This window comes from Lates calcarifer, linkage group LG2, assembly GCF_001640805.2.
Source record: "Lates calcarifer isolate ASB-BC8 linkage group LG2, TLL_Latcal_v3, whole genome shotgun sequence".
In the NCBI taxonomy this organism is placed as follows: Eukaryota; Metazoa; Chordata; class Actinopteri; family Centropomidae; genus Lates; species Lates calcarifer.
The window spans coordinates 28,328,492-28,347,098 of NC_066834.1; the positions used below are offsets into that span (position 1 = coordinate 28,328,492).

General features: G+C 45.1%; 1 protein-coding gene across 2 annotated transcripts in view; it reads left to right on the forward strand.

Annotated features, from left to right (window-relative positions):
* Positions 1-18,607, forward strand: part of gse1b (Gse1 coiled-coil protein b) — a 164,662-nt gene that overhangs the window by 40,088 nt on the left and 105,967 nt on the right. For both annotated transcript variants that reach the window (XM_018667906.2, XM_018667908.2), the window contains exon 2: positions 11,523-11,670. In XM_018667906.2, coding sequence (XP_018523422.1) covers positions 11,523-11,670 — 148 coding nt within the window. The remainder of the gene's footprint in view (positions 1-11,522; positions 11,671-18,607) is intronic.

An 18,607-nucleotide genomic window follows, 5' to 3' on the forward strand; every position in this document is an offset into this window, starting at 1 on the left:
GGTGTGTGTTATATGTGGGAACTGTGAACCATTAAACTGTGATCATGTGATGCCAGTGGCTGTATCTTGGTTGTTATCATTGCAATTGCAAATGGCAGCTTGACACAGTGATGAGTGTTTAAACGTTAAACATGCATGGATGCATAGCATGTGCACGCACACAGACACATCGAAATCTCTCACAGCTGTTAAATGTAACACACACACACACACACATACACACGCACACACACACACAAGCATGCACACATGCACATTGTGATAAATCCATCGTGGCCTCTGTGTCCCGTTCTGCCAGCTGCTCACTGCACTGCTACTACGTCTGTCTTGTTGCTAGGATACACACACACTCGGGGAGTAGCTCACCCCTTGTCATACACATTGTGTTTGTGCCCATACGTTGCCAAGGTGCCACTAAGTGTGCACACATACACATAAATACGCATACACACACTGAACTTAATGTGGCCCTGTTCTCTGTACACTACACTAAATCAAGAGAAGAAATTGTTCACTGGTGTCACCCACAGTATCACAGTTGTTTTTGTTCCAACTGGGAAACATCCTTCACTTGTTAGTGTAAATTTAAAATTTTAATAGCAGTGCTTCATAGCAGTGCTCAAATTTGTTAATTGTCTTTTTAATTGATTTGAAAATTTGGCAGTGATTGGCCTCTCCCTCTTGCCTGCTGTTAACTCCCTGAGCAAGAGGGGGCAGGATGGAGAGCACATTCCTGGTGCACAAGTACCATTAGAGGGTGCTATCTGTCTATTTACCTCATTGCTGTAATACTGTAGCATCACTTCATCCTTATCAGTGAGGATACCACGACAGCAGCTCCCTCCTCTTTCCTCTCTCTTTACCTCCCTGCTTGGCTCCTTCTCTGTTGTCTTTTCATCTCTCCCTAAGCTTCCTCTCTGCTCATCCCCCACCTCCTCTTTTCCTTCCTGCCTCCCCCTGTTTCATCCTTACCTGCCTCTCTCCTTACATCCTACCTCCTAATATTCTCACTTCTCTACCTGCCTCTCTTCTAGTCCCTTACATCGCTGCCAATTCTAGTCCTCTCGCCTGTTTCTCCCCCTTCCCTTCCTCTCTTCTCTCAATTTCCCCCTCCTATCTCGCCTTCCCACAGCAACAGCAGATGAGATTCCCCTTTACAGAGCCTCCCCTCTCTGCTCTCCCTTCATCTCTTCCTACCTCCCTCTCTGGCTCCCTCTCTCTCTCGCTCCATGCATTCATCACTCTTGCCCCTCAGGGCTTTGTTCTGCCTTAATCAGGAGCTTAAGTGTTGCATTCTCACCCAGACAATGCCTGCCATTCAGTCTGGGCCTGTGTAAATAGGTGTGCCCTGTTAGTGTGCCAGCGGGCATGCCATTCCAAACCTCGCCGCGGTGGTGGTGATCAGCCATAGCCCCCAGCTACAGGAGGCAACGGCTCCACACGCACACACTCGCAAACGTACACACAAACTAGCAGCAGCAGGAGATGGAAGAGCAGAAACTTACTGAGGACTGCCTTTGAAGTGCTGCCATACAAAGACATGGATGGCCAAAGCAACACAGGCACATGGGCACAAACACTTTTCTTTAAATGGAGTGCAGAGAGAGGGATTCTTTTCATAATCAGCCATTTGCCTCCTGTCCTTGCTTGGCCATTTCCTTTTCAGCTTCTCTGCCTCTCACTTGTGGTCTTGACTTTTTTTTGTATTTCTTTGTTGGAAACAACCCCTGTGTTGTGTTTATTGGTAAAACAGCAGAATAGTGACCAGAGGGTTATGTGTGTAGTGGCTGCAGGAGACCAGCAGTGTGTTTCTTGGCCACCTGGCAGGCTCTCTCTAGGAGGCACTGTAGGCCTGTACCCAGCTGGATGATGCTTGCTGTCAGACTGGTGTACCACATCCGGGCAGCCAGTTTCCTCCCAACACCCGACCATCTGTCTGCATCCATGATGGCTCTCTACCTGCATATAGGGAGAGAGAAATAGGGAGAGGCTGACAAACATACTGTACATTGGAAAGAGTCTGTAAAAGAAATGCTGGCAAGTGTACTGTACTGTATCTGCACTTTATGCACAAACCAAAGTTCATTAGTGCACATTCACCTAGCTTTTGACTGTATATTCATATCAACTTGCAACTTACAAAGAGAAGGAGAGCCAGACGGAGAGAGAAGATAAAAGAGAAAAGGGTTGGACAGACATACAAACGTACAGTAGACAGACAGCAAATGACACACAGACAGAAAAAAAGACCACACTCGCCCATGCTATCTATCCCCCTCAGATGGCCATTTGGGCTTGTTAATCTATCGCCTGGTAACAGAGACAGCCTATCAACAACGGCCACGCCCCTCTGCACATGCTCATAGAGCGGGGCTCATTTGGATCTTTGAAGGGAAAACGCGCTCACCACACCAAAATACGCACACACACACACACACACACACACAAATGCGTGCACAGACACACATACAAAACTCCCCACAAATCCTGGCCTGTCATTGCTCTCCATTGTTTGGCTGCGGTTGCTTTCTCCTGGTGTGACTGCCAGCAGATGGCTAGCACTGAGCTGTCAGAGTCGGCCTGGGGCCCACACACAGGCACACACAAAAACACACACACACACACACAGAAACACTCACTCATACAAAGAGTATCTTATTGCACACCGAGCATATGCACAGTGTCCACTGAATGGCGCTAGTATTGGCTCTGTAACACTGCTCTAGGTTTACACATACTTCAGTTTATAGATTACATACAGTGTACTATGTGTCACTCTCTTTTATTCTCTTGCTGTTTTTTCGCACACACACACACACACACTTACGTGCACAGGCTCCTGATAGACTGTGGAGCCGCTCAGCTACAGGTGCCCCCTCATGACCCCTCTCCCTGTAATGACTGTGTAATCTCATAAAAGGGCCGCCTTACTGCATTAGCATGTGTAAAGGCCATTGTGTTTGTGTGTGTGTGTGTGTGTGTGTGTGTGCCTGTGCATAAGTAACTGTTTTGAATCTTGCTGCTGCTGCCATCTTTTGCATCTCTGTGCGTACATGTGCATTTCTGTTTGTGTGTATGTCTTTCACAGTGACTCAGTGTGTGTTGTAGAAGCAGGTGTCAGGCCTAATGGAGTGTGTTGGCACAGTGTAAAAGCAGCTGCTGCAGCCCCGGGGTTGTCCAGGGTCGACCAGAGGTGAAAGGTCAGGGTTGGGGTGAGGAGTCGGCTGTAGCTACATGACATTCCTCTACTCACTAATCATAGCTCTGATGAATGGCTGTAAAGTGGCAGCTGGTAGACAGGAGGCGGTGTGTGTGTGTGTGTGTGTGTGTGTGTGTGTGTGTGTGTGTGTGTGTGTGTGTGTGTGTGGTGTCAGAGGGAGATACAGGGAGGAGGATGGAGAGAGGAGAAGAGAGGGGAGGGGAAGAGAAGGGTGCAGGGCGGGGAGGTGGTGGTGGTGGTGGTGGTGGGGTCTATACATTGCAGCTAATCTCACACACGCGTTCACGCAAGCAGGCAGGAAAGTATTGACTGCACAGGGCTGTGATCCTGAAGGAGCTGTACATCAGAGAAGACAAGCACAACAACACAGGCTTTTGTCAACGTCTGAAACTCCACACATACATAACCTCTGCGCACACCCAAAGGCGCACATGCACGCAATGTCATCCTCTCTCTCTCTCTCTCTCTCTCTCTCAAACACACACACACACACACACACACAGTTTGTTGTGTCTGCAGAAAGCTGGGACTAATGACAGGCTTTGTGTTGTGTGTGCTCACTCAGCTGCCCCCTGGACACACTTTACCCACCCAGCAGAAAACAGCGCTTTGTGCCTCTCTCTCTCTCGCTCTCTCTCTCTCGCTCTCTCTCTCTCACTCACTCTCTCTCTCTCTCTCTCTCTCTCTCTCTCTCTCTCTCTCTCTCTCTGCCTCTATCCCTCTATCTACGTATCTCTCTCTATCTTGTTCTCGCTGTCTCCCCACTTTCTTCTCCCTCTGGAGAATAGAGTTGTTTTGCTGTGCTCTGCTGTATATATTACCTACTGTATATATTTTCCTGGGCCCTGACCACAGATATATGAGTGCAGCAGTGTTTTTGGCTGACACCAGCCTTTCACATTTACCAGTAAATGGAGCAATAAAGTCTGTCCATAAAAAATGACATTTTGATACAAACGTGGTTAATATTGAAGATTTTCATATTTACTCTGCACTTTTGATATGATGCGCTAAATCATGGTAAATAAAACTGGATAACAGAGAGTTTTACAACTGCAGTGTACCTTGGCTGGCAGAAAACTGTAGGAGTAAAATACACAGTGTTTAGTAACAATACTGAAAAGGCAATGATGTTGATTGTTTCTCTGTGCCAGGATTGCATCTTAAAAGTGTCCCACCATCGTTTTTCAACTTTAATCATCCAGTATTTCATTTATCATTTGGTTAGTTTGACTAGTAGAAGACACTTTGTTCCTGTCTACACTATGTTTTTGAGTTTGAGAGGGAATGTGCGCACATGTTTACTCACTGCAGACTCTTAGTCTTGTTGTACTTCTCAGTACCCTGTCAGTGTTAGAGACTGATCTGTTTGCGCCATACTCCAGAGATGTCCGATCAATCATGGCCATTAGATAAGCTGAGCATGTATGGCTGGATAGAAGAAGTAGTGTCATTAGAGCAACTTCACCCACATGCACACCCCTGTACTGCTGTTTTCTTTTTCCATCCCTCCCTTTGATTTGTTAAACCATAATGAGCAGCCTCTCTGTCTCCTTCAGTCTCTTTATCTGCTCATCCACTAATCCCTCCTCCTGATTTGTATCTCTCCATCTTTCCTCCGTCTCATATCTAAATGCCATCGAGGAGAGCCGACTGCAGCAGAGATTTCTGTTCATAATGTCACAGTGCTGCCCAGAGGACTGTTTTTACATTGACCCAAGTGTCTGTCTACGTAACTGCTGTCCTCGCTACACATATACATGTCTTAGCAATAATTACAACACAGATTCAGGAACAGTCTGAAAGCATGTAACAGACCACAAACATAACCCATAACAGATTTCCTTGACTTACTAAACGAAAGGCAAATTAATTTCATTTATTAATTCATTTATTTTCTTCACCCACTTAATCCTTTTCATGGTCATGAGCTTAAGGCAATTACACGTCATTTCCAGGTTGACCAACAGGGCTAATCACTACAAATTCTTCTATTACCGCTAATAACTATTATATTAAACTCTAATTTTGTGAGTTTCTTTTCTTTATGACTCCTAATCTTCTTCATTCACATACAATAAAGGACTTGACAGTGGACAGTTTCAGGTGTATCCCTAAATCCTACAGAAACTGGAAGATGAGCACAGGGCGTGCGTATATGTGCGTGTTGGACGTGCATGTGTGTGGTGATTATGTGTGTACATGTAATTGTTTGCTTCACTGAAAAGCAGACGGTCAAACGGTCAGCTTGTTTTTGCTTCGACAGCCAGGCCAAGCAGGAAGAAGCCAATCGATAGCACTTACCCTCTTCCTGTTAGAGTTCCCAACAGACTTTGAGACGCAGCCCTGCAGTTGTCACCAGTTGTGTGTGTGTGTGTGTGTGCGTGACCACCTGTCTGCATGCACGTTTTGCGTATAAAGCATTGTGTCTGAGGAAGAGGAAGAGTAAGATTGAGTGCATGTATGTATTTGGTGCGTTAGCCCAAGGACACACTGTAGCGCCATGGAGGCACATTTTTCTTGATTGATTGACACCCATCTATCTTCTTTTCTCTTAGATTTGAGGCCCAAGTTTCAAATCTGAATAACTCTGAAATAGCAGTCTGATGATCTTGAATCGGAATTCTGAAGATTAACTAAAAGAATAAAAAATGACATGAGCAAGAGACACAACACATATTCATGCAGATAATATACAGTGATACTGTGGACGTCCTAGTCGTTGAATCCCTCCCTGCTGTGTGTACTATGACATGCCTTGAAGTGGGGGAAGAAAAAGTGCCCTACAGGGAACAATAAAGTATCACGCAGTCACCGAGGCACTTGTACCCATGCATCCTGTTCCCGGGGACAAACAGATCCAGGGAGCGGCGAAATGTTTACTGCAATACATCAAATGCCGTGCTTCCCTTCCTTTGAGCTCTGTTCTCCAGCAGGATGCACATGTTTTACAACCGTGACATCAGTAGCATTTGAAGGACAGGATGATAGTGAGTTCTGAGGTCAGATGACCACCCACTTTGGCTGATCCACTGGACCACCAGTATCCTGTACTGCAGGGGAGATTGCCTTAGTGTGTTTGTGCACCATGCAGGTGCAGGTCGACCTAATTCATACTGCTGATTCAGTCTGAATCTTGCGTCCAGCACCGGTTCTACTGTTGCAGTTGTTTTGTTTGGCTATACATGATAGTCAACTGAGCTGTAATTGCACGTGTTTTACTTCGGGGGTGATGACATGATGAATTTAGATAATATTGTATATTTTGTAGCTGTGGGGTTAGTAATCCCACTGTGCGTAAGTGTGTGTATATATGCATTTTTTACCCCGTCAGTCATGCAGACAATCAAATAAGAGAGCCAAATTCTCTATAAACATTAAAAGCCCATTACAAGTTAAAGATGGCTGATGGGCTAGTTGGCACATGCATGTGCATCTCTGCATGCTCATATGCATCTTTTTGTGTTCGTTGTCTTACTGTGTCTATCCAGCTGCCCACAGAACAGACTCAGTGTGAGACTTGCTTCTGTCCTTCTGCCCTTGACTGACCCAAGCCTGACCTGTGTTTGGGCCCTGGGCCTCCTCATGGCTACTGTATGGGCTTGCATGTGTGTACATATGTGTGTGTGTTTTGATTGTGAATGTGTGGCCGGCACAGGGTGGTGGGGTGTAATTTGAGCCCGGGGCTTGGACAGGACTGCTGCAGATTTCATCCAGGCAGAAAAAGCAAGACATGGGAGCCGCAGGGTGATTAGAGAGAGGAGGTAGAGAGAGAGAGAGAGAGAGAGGGCAGGACAGCTGAAGGAGTAAGAGGAGGGAATGTTGTAGAAAGAGAGAGAAAGAGAGAGGGAGAGAGAGAGTAATGGACAAAGAGTAGTGAGGCTCTTTTTAACTTGGTCTCCGTGGAAGAGAGATGTCAGTCTGTGTCAGTTCGCTCCACTAACCAGCCTGTAGCTGGAGAAACAGATCTCTCCCGCCTTCTCTCCCTCCCTCTCACACTTTCTTGCTCTCTCTCCCTCTTGCTCCCTCCCACACCATCTCTATCTACTTTCTTCTCTCATATCTTTTGGTGATAGCTTTTCTGCCTCAGTTGAGAGAAGCAGAAACACCCCACAGCTCAGGGGAAAACAGCAAGACTAAGTAAAAGACCAAGCAGTGAACCAGTCATCTCTAAAAGGCAGGCAATGTATAGTGCAGGTCTTCTCCTGATCACACCACGGGTGAGTGAGAACGGGCTACTCCAAATGCTGTGGAGTAAGGCCCTGAAGGCAGGGCACGCTGCCGGGATCCGCTGCAGCGTTTCCCTCAGTGTTGTGAGGAGGGCAGCACACAACTCTTCAAACACAGAAGGGATCAAATCTTCAAATCCCCTGGAAATGTCAACCACGTTTGAGGAAATGTCAGTAGAGCTGAGAACACACGCAAACACACATCCTGCCCGAGTGTGTGCACACACAGGCGCTTGCGCTCACAACCATGGCAAGAGAGGCAATGTGATATAGGGCAGTTGCATCCTGTGGGTGAAATCAGCTTCATCGCCTTCACTTTCCCCAAATCTCAAGCAAAAATCACTGTATGCTTCTGGAGGTACTTATTCTCAACAATGTTGAAGTTATAATCAATGGCATTTTCACATGAATAAACATCTAGTTTGCAGCTCTCCAGTGTGAAATGATGTAATACAATAGTGATTCAACTGGTAATGCCTGTGCAGTGAAGACAGAACAACAGCTGGTTTTGGCACTGGAGGAAACTAAGGAATAATTACATGATTTATTGCTTGAAGGTCTTTCAAAAGTCTTTGCTCAGTTGACTCTTAAGATGGATGTGGAGGAGTATGTCAAGGACTAATTCATGAATGTATAATTTCCTGTAGTAAACAATGATTTTTTTATTCCCCCTCTCACTCTTGTAAAGTAGATAACACAGAACACTTTGTGATAATACAATTAATGTTACATCTAAACTCCTCATATGTAGATTCTTAGCTGCTTCAGGTGATCTCATCTGGAGCCACTGACATCATCCTGTGTTCCTATTGATCTCTCTTCACCCCCACTGACTAACTTATCGACATCCTCAAGTGTATTTCCTGTCTAGACTGTCAGCGGCGTTTATGGATGGCCCTGCCCCCCTGGTGACACACATGCATACACACATGTGTGGCCTCCTCCTCTGCTTATTGACATATCCTTTTGCTTTTTGACTCCATCCTCCTCTTTAATGAATCTGGTAGGTGTGTACAGATGTTGCGCAGGGCTCAAGTATCGACGGGCACGGCCGTGATGAAATAGCTTGTCCCTGGAGAGGCCTGGGCTAGGTCACAACGAGTGTGTGTGGGAGAGAGGGGGGAAAAAAGAGAGTAATTGCTAGAGGATGCATGTGTTTCTGGGTGATGTGCATGTGCCTCATCACTCACTGTGTGTCACTACTAGGAAGTTATACTAAGCCCCAGAGCAGGGTGTGTGTGTGTGTGTGCGCGTGCAACACGGTGTCAGCACCGCTTCAAGAGGTTGACAGGTGAGATGTGGGTTGAGACAGGCAGATGACTAGAGAGGTTGTGACTGTCTTGACTGACATGCCTCTCGCTCTATAACACACTCATGCAGGCACACAAGCACTTTTCCCTGTGCAAGCCCACAGGCCCTCCGGACTCTGTTTACCTGCAGCTTCCTATCATGATCTGCGCTGGGCTGCTAATGTCTTGTGATCCTTTGAGGGCATTCAGTACTTTGCACTGTTGTGTGATTTCAGCTGGCAGGCTCTCTCTGTGTCCTGCGACATCATCCATTACCAACTTCCTTCTTACCGATTAGAGATGATAATGCTGAACTGTGGAATTAACCTCAATTACTGCTACCTCTGTAGATCTTTCTCATTTCACCTCCTGACTCTTGCGCTCCATTTTACATGTCTCTGGTCTATTCCGCTTCCATTCACAGGGCATATATCAACATGAGTGTGCATTTAAACTCAGACACGGTTCTTGAATTTAAAAAAGGCAATAATACAGCTATATCCTAGTTCTATTTTACTAGTGTGTTTAACTATTAAACTACTGAATGTAAAACCAATAGTTTGTTTTATCCATGACTGCTGCAAAACCTTGACAGTATGTTTATTAATGTAACAGTGATGATGAAGGTCCTCTAACCTTCAGGAAGTACCCAAACCACAATATTTCCCTAAACCTAACCAAGTAGTTTTGTACCTAAACCTAAGTAGGTTTAGGCACAAAAGGGTTCCATAAGTTTAATTGTATGTTTATTATTATAACCATGAAAATGAAGGACTGAAACACAATCAACAGGTTAGCAACTACAGCTGTAGACTCTGGTTTCTGATTCTCTCTGATTCTGGTTACCTAAAAAAAATCTAATTGTTTGCACCCACTATAGTATTCTGTTGAACAATTAGAAGAAGCAAGTAATCACACTTCCTCCCAACTGTATAGGTAATGAAATGAGTGAAATGAGAATATTATACTATATATGTATCTGTCAACGCAGATATATATCTTCCTCCTTTATACTTTCACAATTTAATATACAGTATGTGAAATTCATAAACAATTCCCTCACATGTGCACTTTACTCAAAAAAAAAAGAAAGAAAAAGAAAGAAGATAGACAGCAAGGAGGCTGAAAGAGAGAGCGAGAGACAGAAAAGGTTAGGAAACATGCAGGCATGTTTGTTGTGTTTATCGTCTGGAGTAGATTAATCTCCAGGCTCAGACTTGACTATTTACCTACACGTTATTTTTACTTACACCTTGCATGTTAGGCATACAAACTGGGAAGGCACACCCAATGCGTCTGATTAGGAGGATAAGATAAATGGTGGTACTTGACAAAGCAAAGAAGTGAGTAAACCCACTCTCTGTTAACACGCAAACACACTCGCATGAGAATCCCAATACTTCAGGGGTATAGCCACTACTGGGAGTGTGTGGGAGAGGTGAATCGTTAGCTTGAACAAAGGGTGATTTTATTGTTAAGTGTGGTCTATTTAAATGGTTTTTAAGTGCTGGTGTGGCAGAGGCAGCTGTCTGAGCTTAAAGAGGAGAGGAGAGGGCAGGTGGGCAGGTCTAAGAGAGGCAGTTAAAAAAAATCTCCCAGACCAGCAGGTAGATTTACATATAGGCCAACAGCCAAAATACTTGTCAGTTTTTGTGTCATAGTTACTATTGTGTTTTTTCCCACTCAGTCTGTAACTGTAGGAGGAAGTGTTGATGCATTTTGATGCTCACAAACACTTGTGTGAACACGCGTGTGTGAATGTGTGTGTGGATGTAATCATACAGACACACATGCACACACATGCATTCAAAAAAAAAAAAAGAAAGAAAAAAAAAAAAGCACTAACTACTTCCCCCCGGCTCCTCATGAGAAGTCATTAGGAATGTGTCTGTGTGTTTTATTTTTAGCAGTGTGTGTGTTTAGGAGGGGTAGTGGAGTCTCGTCAGTCTTCAGGGCCCTCCTGCTCTGTCGCTCTGTGTCTCTGTCTCCAGCTGAGAGCTATGTATATTTCATAAGCCCAGGGTGCCTTTTTGTCTTAAGATGCGCTGCACCTCCCCTGCCTGTCTCTCTGCTACTCGTCAATGGAGGGAGCCATCACAGCCTCTTTTAAACTCTCCCCCACTCCTCTCTCTCCCTCTCTCTCTCTCTCCTCACTGACAGCCACCCTCTGCTTCTCCCTCTTCTTTTCATGGTCAGCTTGTTTTTCCTCCTGAAGCGTCATCCCTCTTTCCTCTTTCAGCTGTGGAGGGGAGCAGAGTAGAGCCACATCCAAGCAGACTTGGGCTGTCAGGAAAAGTCTTTCTCTCTCTCTGTTTCTCTCTGTCTTTGATTCTGTCTGTCTGTCTGTTCCGTGGCTCTGTCACTTCAGGGAAGGGGCACTTCTTCACCCAGTGCTGCATCCCCTTCAGTTGTTGTCTTTTTATAGCAGAAATCTGAGTACTGTGACAGCAGCTAAAAATGGTTGCACCAATGATGGAGTCAGATCAACAGTTAATTGCTATATTTGCAGTATCAGTCTCCTTTTATTATCTAGATTTCATTATTATGCCAATATTGCTGTTGTAACATTTTCATGATTAGTTTAGCAGAATCAGAATCTGTGTCTTGGGTTGTTGGTAATTAATCTGGGGGGCTCATATTGAAGTCACTCATTGATTCAGTGGTATTTAATTAACTCCACCTCTATCTAACAAATGGATACCCTAATTTTGTCCAGATTTTTTTTCCTTTGTTTCTTGTCTATAAGCCATTAAGGATGTTAATTATATTTTTTATATCTTTCAGACTAGTGCTGTGATTGAGACTGGGGCTGGGACCAGTAAGGAGGTGGGCTCAAGTTCAGTGCCCTCGCAACCCGCAGGTGACCACACTCCTTCTCACCCAGCGACCTTGGAGCCAGAGAGAGCTGACCGAGCTGACCGCCCACACTCCAGTGAGTTTTGCTCTCCCAAATGCTAGACGATCTACAATGTTGTCCTTTTTGCTTTCCGCTCCCCTTTCTCCACCTTTTTTCTATTTTTCTTCTATAATAATGCTGCCTGGTTCAGTTGAAAGTAGTTTTTACACCAGTGTGATCTTCGATAAGTGTTCTTTTGCTGTTCACTCAGAACATACAGCAGTATAGGCTTTGATTTAGTCTTAATCATTGAGCCATAACCTCAGAATAAATACAGCTGAGGGACAAATTAAAGGAAAAGAAACCAAAGTGTGTTACTAATGTGATTTTTTACCACAAGCCTCCAGAACCTCTTCACTGCTCCTTGTCATAAATTCTTCAAGTGTACTGACCTCTGCTGGAGGGATGAACAGCGTTCTTGGTAGTCATGGGGAACACTGTTGAACGCATCACCACAAAATCTTAATCTCTTGTTTAACCACCTAGAGGATCCCTAAAATCCCCTAAAGACACACCAGAAACCCCCTGAAGGACTACTAAGAACCTTCTTTAGATTCTGTAAATAATGTACTGAAGAGGTGATTGAATTGAAAGTAAAACCCAACATAAAATATATTGGTGAGGTTCTAGCCAGATGTCCACTTGGCAGGCATCTTATCCCTGCTTCTTTTTTCATGTGAGAGGCGTCCTCGTGACCCTGCTGTATGGCAACACAGGAAGTACTGACACCCCTGGAGTGAATGAGATGAGGCCTGAGGTGGCTCGAACTGAAGAGCAGCAAAATTCTTTATCAGTTCTTCTTTTCTGGCTTGTTCTGGCTTGTCTCCTAAAACCTCTTCCACTAGTAACTCACCATACTCCTCCATCACCATTTTATTTTATCAGTATAGACCAACCTTCAATACCTATCACCCTCCAACCATTTATTTCCCCATCTTTTGGCATTACAACAGTCAGCCTATACAGTACATGCTGCTTTGTGAGAGCAGAGGAGATGATAATGATTTCCCTGCAATTTGTTTTGCAAATGTGCCAGGGATTTGATCTCTTCACCCCACTTTGACTGTGTTGTTCAATAGCAACTGCTCCTCATTATCAACAAAGCAAACCCAACCTGTGCATAAAACATACACACAAAGACTCTCAAACATCTGCACACTGATTCTTCTTCTTGTTCACAGAAAGGTGAATAAACAGATTGTGTGGATGCTGGTAAAGGAGAGGATGGTAGTAGCGAGGTGAGACTGAGAGATGAGGTAGAAGATGTCATGATGAAGCAGGCACGGACACATAAAAATAAGTGACATGCGCGTGTGTATGTGCGCGAGTACACCCCGGGGGAGGCCATCACTACAGTGGGTTTTAGAGCTCAGTGCATTTATGTGGAAAGTGCTGCTGTCTCCTCTTATCAGTGTAGCTGGACTGCCTTTTCACTGGGCATCTATTCCCGCTCTCTTTTTCTTTAACACAAACATTTACACTTATAAAGTTTTGTAAATCTAATTTTCTAAACTCTCTGCCCTTCTTTTTTCACTCTCTCCCCACTTCTTCACTCCTCTATCTGTCACTACTGCTCACAGCTCCCTTCTGCACAGGCGTCTTCCTCTCTTTTCTCTGAGGCTATTTCTGTTTAGCCGTGAGGGCCCCCCTGTCGTTTACAGAAACTCATCTTAGGCTCTCTTTCCACCCCTCTCCCCACACACACACACACACAGCTACACTGGCTTAACCACAACACACTCAAAAGCACTCGGTTAAACAGTCATGACAAAGGGGGCCACCGCACACCCACAGACATACACACGTAAATGCAGAAGACTAAGCGTTCCTCCCACTGGTCTAGTGTGGGTTGAGAACAGGGTTTTCATGAGTTATTCAAGTGCTCTCTATCATGTGTGCTGCGCTGCGGCTCACACTGACACGACACGGCCCATTTCCTCCGCTCAGGCTAGAAACGTGACACAAGACACGCTTGCGGTGTTCACACAGAAGAGAGTAGAGAGGTGCACAATCAGTCATGATCTTAAGACTTAAATCATTAAATGGGTCCCTGTGTAGCAGCTCAGGTGAGGCTGTGGGGAGAGGCTGATAAGTTGAGACAGTTGCAGTTACAGAGTCCTGCTGTCCACTGCAGTCTGCTCTCTGCTGGGTTTTAATTGTGCATGTGTGAATATTCAATAGTTTAATGGTTGAAGCTGTATTTTAAATGTTTTCTTTCACCAGTGGTGTACATAGAAAGAGAGAGAGCGCGCTTACACACCGCGCCGTAGTGTTAATGTGATTGGATGTGGGTATTTGTGAATGCAAGCATGCCAGTGAGAGAAATTTTAGAACCCAGTTAGAAATGTTTCAAAAATGGAGAAAAGAAACAAACAACTAGCTTTTTTTTTTTTTTTTTTTCAAATGTCTACACATATCACTGTCCATCAAGGGCCCCTATCAGATAGGAATCAGGCTATGGGGGAGAGGATGTGACATCCGGGCTGACCCATTAGCATGTTCACCAAAAACTTCACACATCAGCAGTCGCTCAGGCTCAAAACAACCACACAGTTAATACATGATTATTAGTGCTGAAGGACCAAGGAGAGAGGGACACACAGGGCAGAATGTATGGTGAGGAAATTTGTACCATTGTACTGCTAAAGCATCTATCACTTACCTCTTGTGTGAATTTAGCCTTTTCCCAGTATTTATTCTGATCCTTTCTACTGTTTCTTTTGTCCTTGATCTTGTCATACTGATCAAATACGTTTAGAGACATGAACGTTAATATGCCTCTGTACATATGTGTGTGTGTGTGTGTGTTGGCATGTTTTTGTCCCAGAATTACACACGCTGATGACATGATTGTCATGAAAAAGCTGTGAGTGTGTTTTGATTGCAACAGCACAGCTGGACTTGGCAGACTTGGCAGTCTTGTGCGCATTGGCTGCTGGCCAGTTCAATACAATTACAATTACCCACAGTGGGAGCATGGAGCACCACTGAAGATGGGGTGTGGGTGCTGGTTGGGGCACAGAGGGAGGGTAATTCCCAATATCTGGCAACTCGCATTTGCTTGGGAAAGGGATCAATGCCTGAGCTGTTGCTTTAGCTGCTGTGGTTAACATGTCACATTAAGAGTCTTGCATGGAGAACACAGCAGTCAGGTTCACAGCCATGTTCTAAGAGCACATATACTGCACACACACACACACACACACGCATTGTGTGTGAGGAGCTGTCTGTCCAAGAGAGGGGTGCCCATCCCTGTATCTCTTGTCCAGTGAACAGACCGGGAGGTGGAGAGATGAGAAGACCAGTGCCAGAAAGGATACAGCTGAGGGATGACAGGAGGAGAGGTGGGGAGGGAAGGTATGGCAAGAGGAGGACAAGGACACTGAATGGAGAGCAGACGGGAGATGTGTTTGGACAGAGAGATCGGAGGGTGACGGAGGAGGCATGGAGAGGAATGCCACTGCTTGCTCCCCCCTCATCTGCTCCCTCTCTTTTCTTCCTTTCTTTGTCCCCCTCAGTAGGGATGTTGGGGGGTGGGGGGGTGGGGTGGGCTAACTTCGAACGACAGTGACAAGCTTGCCACTGCTCCCATGAAGCACAACAGATGGAAGTGTGCGTGTGTTTGTGTGTGCGTACGTGTGATTAAAATGCCACTGGAGACCAGGGTATACCGAGTCTCTTGGCAGCACCACGCTTGGCAGAGTGCCACCTCACTGCCCTCTTTTTCCAGCCCAGCAGAGTGGGCGTTGAGGTGTGTTTGTGTGTGTTAAGTGAGGGGAGGCAGTCTCAACAAACAAATATTAATTCACAGTGTTCCCATTGTCTGCTCCATTATATCTTTTCTTCGGGGGGCAAATGAGTTGGATGGCCTGCGTGACTGTTTTTTCATCCATCTATTTGAGTAATTCGGTAATGTAATGATCACAGGATTTTTGAGAAACAGAGCTCTGTTCTGCAGTGTGGCGCCAGTCCTGGCGGGCATGGGGGAAATCAGTCAGGAGACAGTGGGTTTGGCGCTGTGCCACGGTTATTAGCCACTCACAGGGTGGGCACGGGGTTATGCCCCGACTCAATCACCCACTGTGTTTGCATTTGTGTGTTTAATGTGTTTTTGTGTGTGTGTGTTTGTGCGTGTCTAGCATTTGAGTCAGGATTCTCCTCTGGTCACACTGACCTTATTGTGCAGTCACTCCTTGTTGATTTGTACCCTTTCCAACACATTCCTCTCCCCGAAAGGCTGAGAAACAGGCCGTTAACCCCCCTCTCCCCTCCCCCTCTCCCCATCCCCCTCCTACCCCCCACCCCCCCCTTGCTCTCTCTCCTCTTCTCTCCGGATGGGTTTGATTTAGTGACTGTGGTTTTCCATCCACAGCCAGCCTGGGAGCCAGAAAGAGTAGACTTGGGGAGAGACCTATAGATTCACAGCCAGCAGAGCACGTCATTACTTGGCCATAGCTCATCAGCAGATACATCAGCAGGCTGGAGCACTAATAGATGCGAGCTGTCGCTGTTCAGGAAGTAATAAACCTCTCTTCATTTCATCCTCTTAATTATTTCCTTCTCAGGGATTGCATGAATTGCACTAAATGATGACAGAACAGTGTTCTGTTATTTGAGGGTGAATATTTGGCTGGATCACACAGTATATATGTATAAAATGCACCTGTGTGCAGCATGGACCAAACAATTCCCTTTTTGGACTTGAGAATAGCTATATTTAGGCCCTGGTGAGGGCACCTGATGTGAGGTTACAGCTCAGTGTAGGTGGTAGGTAGGTAGGCCGTGAGGTTAGGTTACAGACATGTTTCAGCAGCAGCCCTCAAAAAGATGACCACTTAGTGAGAGACCTCTAGACTCTGACCTTTGACCTTACATTCTCCAGGAAACAGGTGCTCAAGCAGGATTAAGCCACACTGCCTGCACACTCAGAGCTGGCTGCAAGCTGTGTTGTGTATATGTTTGTATTGGTTTCATTTTGTTTCCAGCAGAGGGACAAAAATAAGAAAACCTAAAACGTAATACAACAGCACAACTGTCTACTGCTTCAAAAGAACTAGAGAGTATATTAGTATAAATATTTGATTCATTTCTGTCCTTTTCTTTTTCCTTGTCATGTTTTCTTCCTCTCTCCCCCTTCCTTTACATCTCCTCTCCTCTCCCTCCCTCTCTGCAACCCCATGACTTCAATCATCCCTTCCTCCCACCCAGCCGCCCTGTCTTCCCCTCCACCCTCTCTTCCTCCTTTCTTTGTGCTCTTCGATCCTTCGTTCCCTCTCTCCTTCCCTCCCTCTCAAACTGTCCTCCACTGTCAGGCGACTTGGCTGAGGCTAAGTGCTTTTTGCTGTCTCGCTGCAGGTGGGACTGTAATAAAGCTTGTCAGTGGGAGGCATGGGTCACACTGTCACATGCTCTTTGCCTCCTCTCTGTTAACTCCCTCCTCCATCTCCTTCCAACCCCACCCCCCACCCCCCAATCCCTGCTAACCCCCATGTGTCATTCTCTTCCAAGATCTTCTGCTTGTATTTTTCCCTCTCATTTGTCTGCCTTTTCTTCCCCATTTCGTTTTGCTCTTACCCGAAACTGTGCTCCTTGACTTGTCTCTCATGTCTCTCTCCCTCTCTCTCTGGTTTCCTTGCCAACGGCACTTTCAGGAACATGATGAAGAAGAGCAGCAACAGGAGACACCCCTCTCAACATAACAACTGCACACACACACACACACACAGAGAGAGAGAGAGAGAGAGAGAGAGAGAGAGAGAGAGAGAGACGCACACAATCCATGTAAATGACTCCAGGTGAGGTTGTATTGTTTGCCCAGCTGCTCCTGCTAACCAGCCTCTCCTGTTCCATAGTAAACCAGCAGGCTGCATGGAAATCAGCTTCCTCTACACAAAACAGTTCTCCGTTCGCCCTTGTATTTTTATGTTTGCACACAGTGTATGTGCTTGTTTGTGTGTTTGGTACTGCATATTAAGGCCATCTAAAGGTTAGAGTTTGTACACTATTTGCATACATGCTTTTCAGATTTATTTAAAGACATATTCTTATTCCGGTGTGTGTGTGCGTGTGTGTGTCTGTGTATGGCTGTGTGATGCTTCTAGTAGAAATGGCTTGTACACAGTATCTTACTTGTTCTAGCCACAGGATGGCAATACTGAGCCCCTTCTTTAAAGGAATCCTTCACCACCACCTCCTACAAGCCACTGTTCATTCAGATGCACGCTCACAGGTACATGCACACACATACACACAAACGCAGCCCTCTTTAGTCTGAGTTAGCCCAGACTTGTGTAAGGTGACAGAGTGCAGTGAATAATTTAGTCCTGGCCATGTTAATGGCTGACAGCGAACATGGCCTCTCTACTCTGCTGTTGGCCTGATCACTAGTACATTCTGTTTCACTCTCACTCTTTCTTCCTCTCCCTTGTCCCAGTTTTATCCCCCTAGATTTTCCATTTATGGTGGTCTTGTGACACTATCTAAATTTCACTTTTTTTCTAATCACAGTTAGTATAGTAGTATAGTATTACAAAAAATGGAGAATGCTTAATACTTGTCTAACATTATCTCTAGTAGAAATTTAAAAATGGATTACAGCAAATATTTAAAGGGTTTGTATGAATTTAACATTATTTCACCACCATTTTACAGTTGTTGAACACATAAAACATAAACTATTTAAGATCCCCCATGTGATCAGCCATTTAATAGAACAAACTAATTTCCAATTACTGTACAGAAATATATCTTAAAATTGCTTCTTTTTGCTTCCCTGGCTTTATAATTGCTTTTTCCTGGTGGCAATGGTCAACCTTAGTTAAATCATTTTACAGGTGTTTTTATTTTGCGAGATGATATATGTGGATTTTATCTTGTGCCAAGCCCAGTACAAGATTTTTTTTTTTTTCTTTGGTAGCAGAAATTCACATTCACTTTTGAAGCTGTTTTCTCACATGAACTCTGGACAATGTCC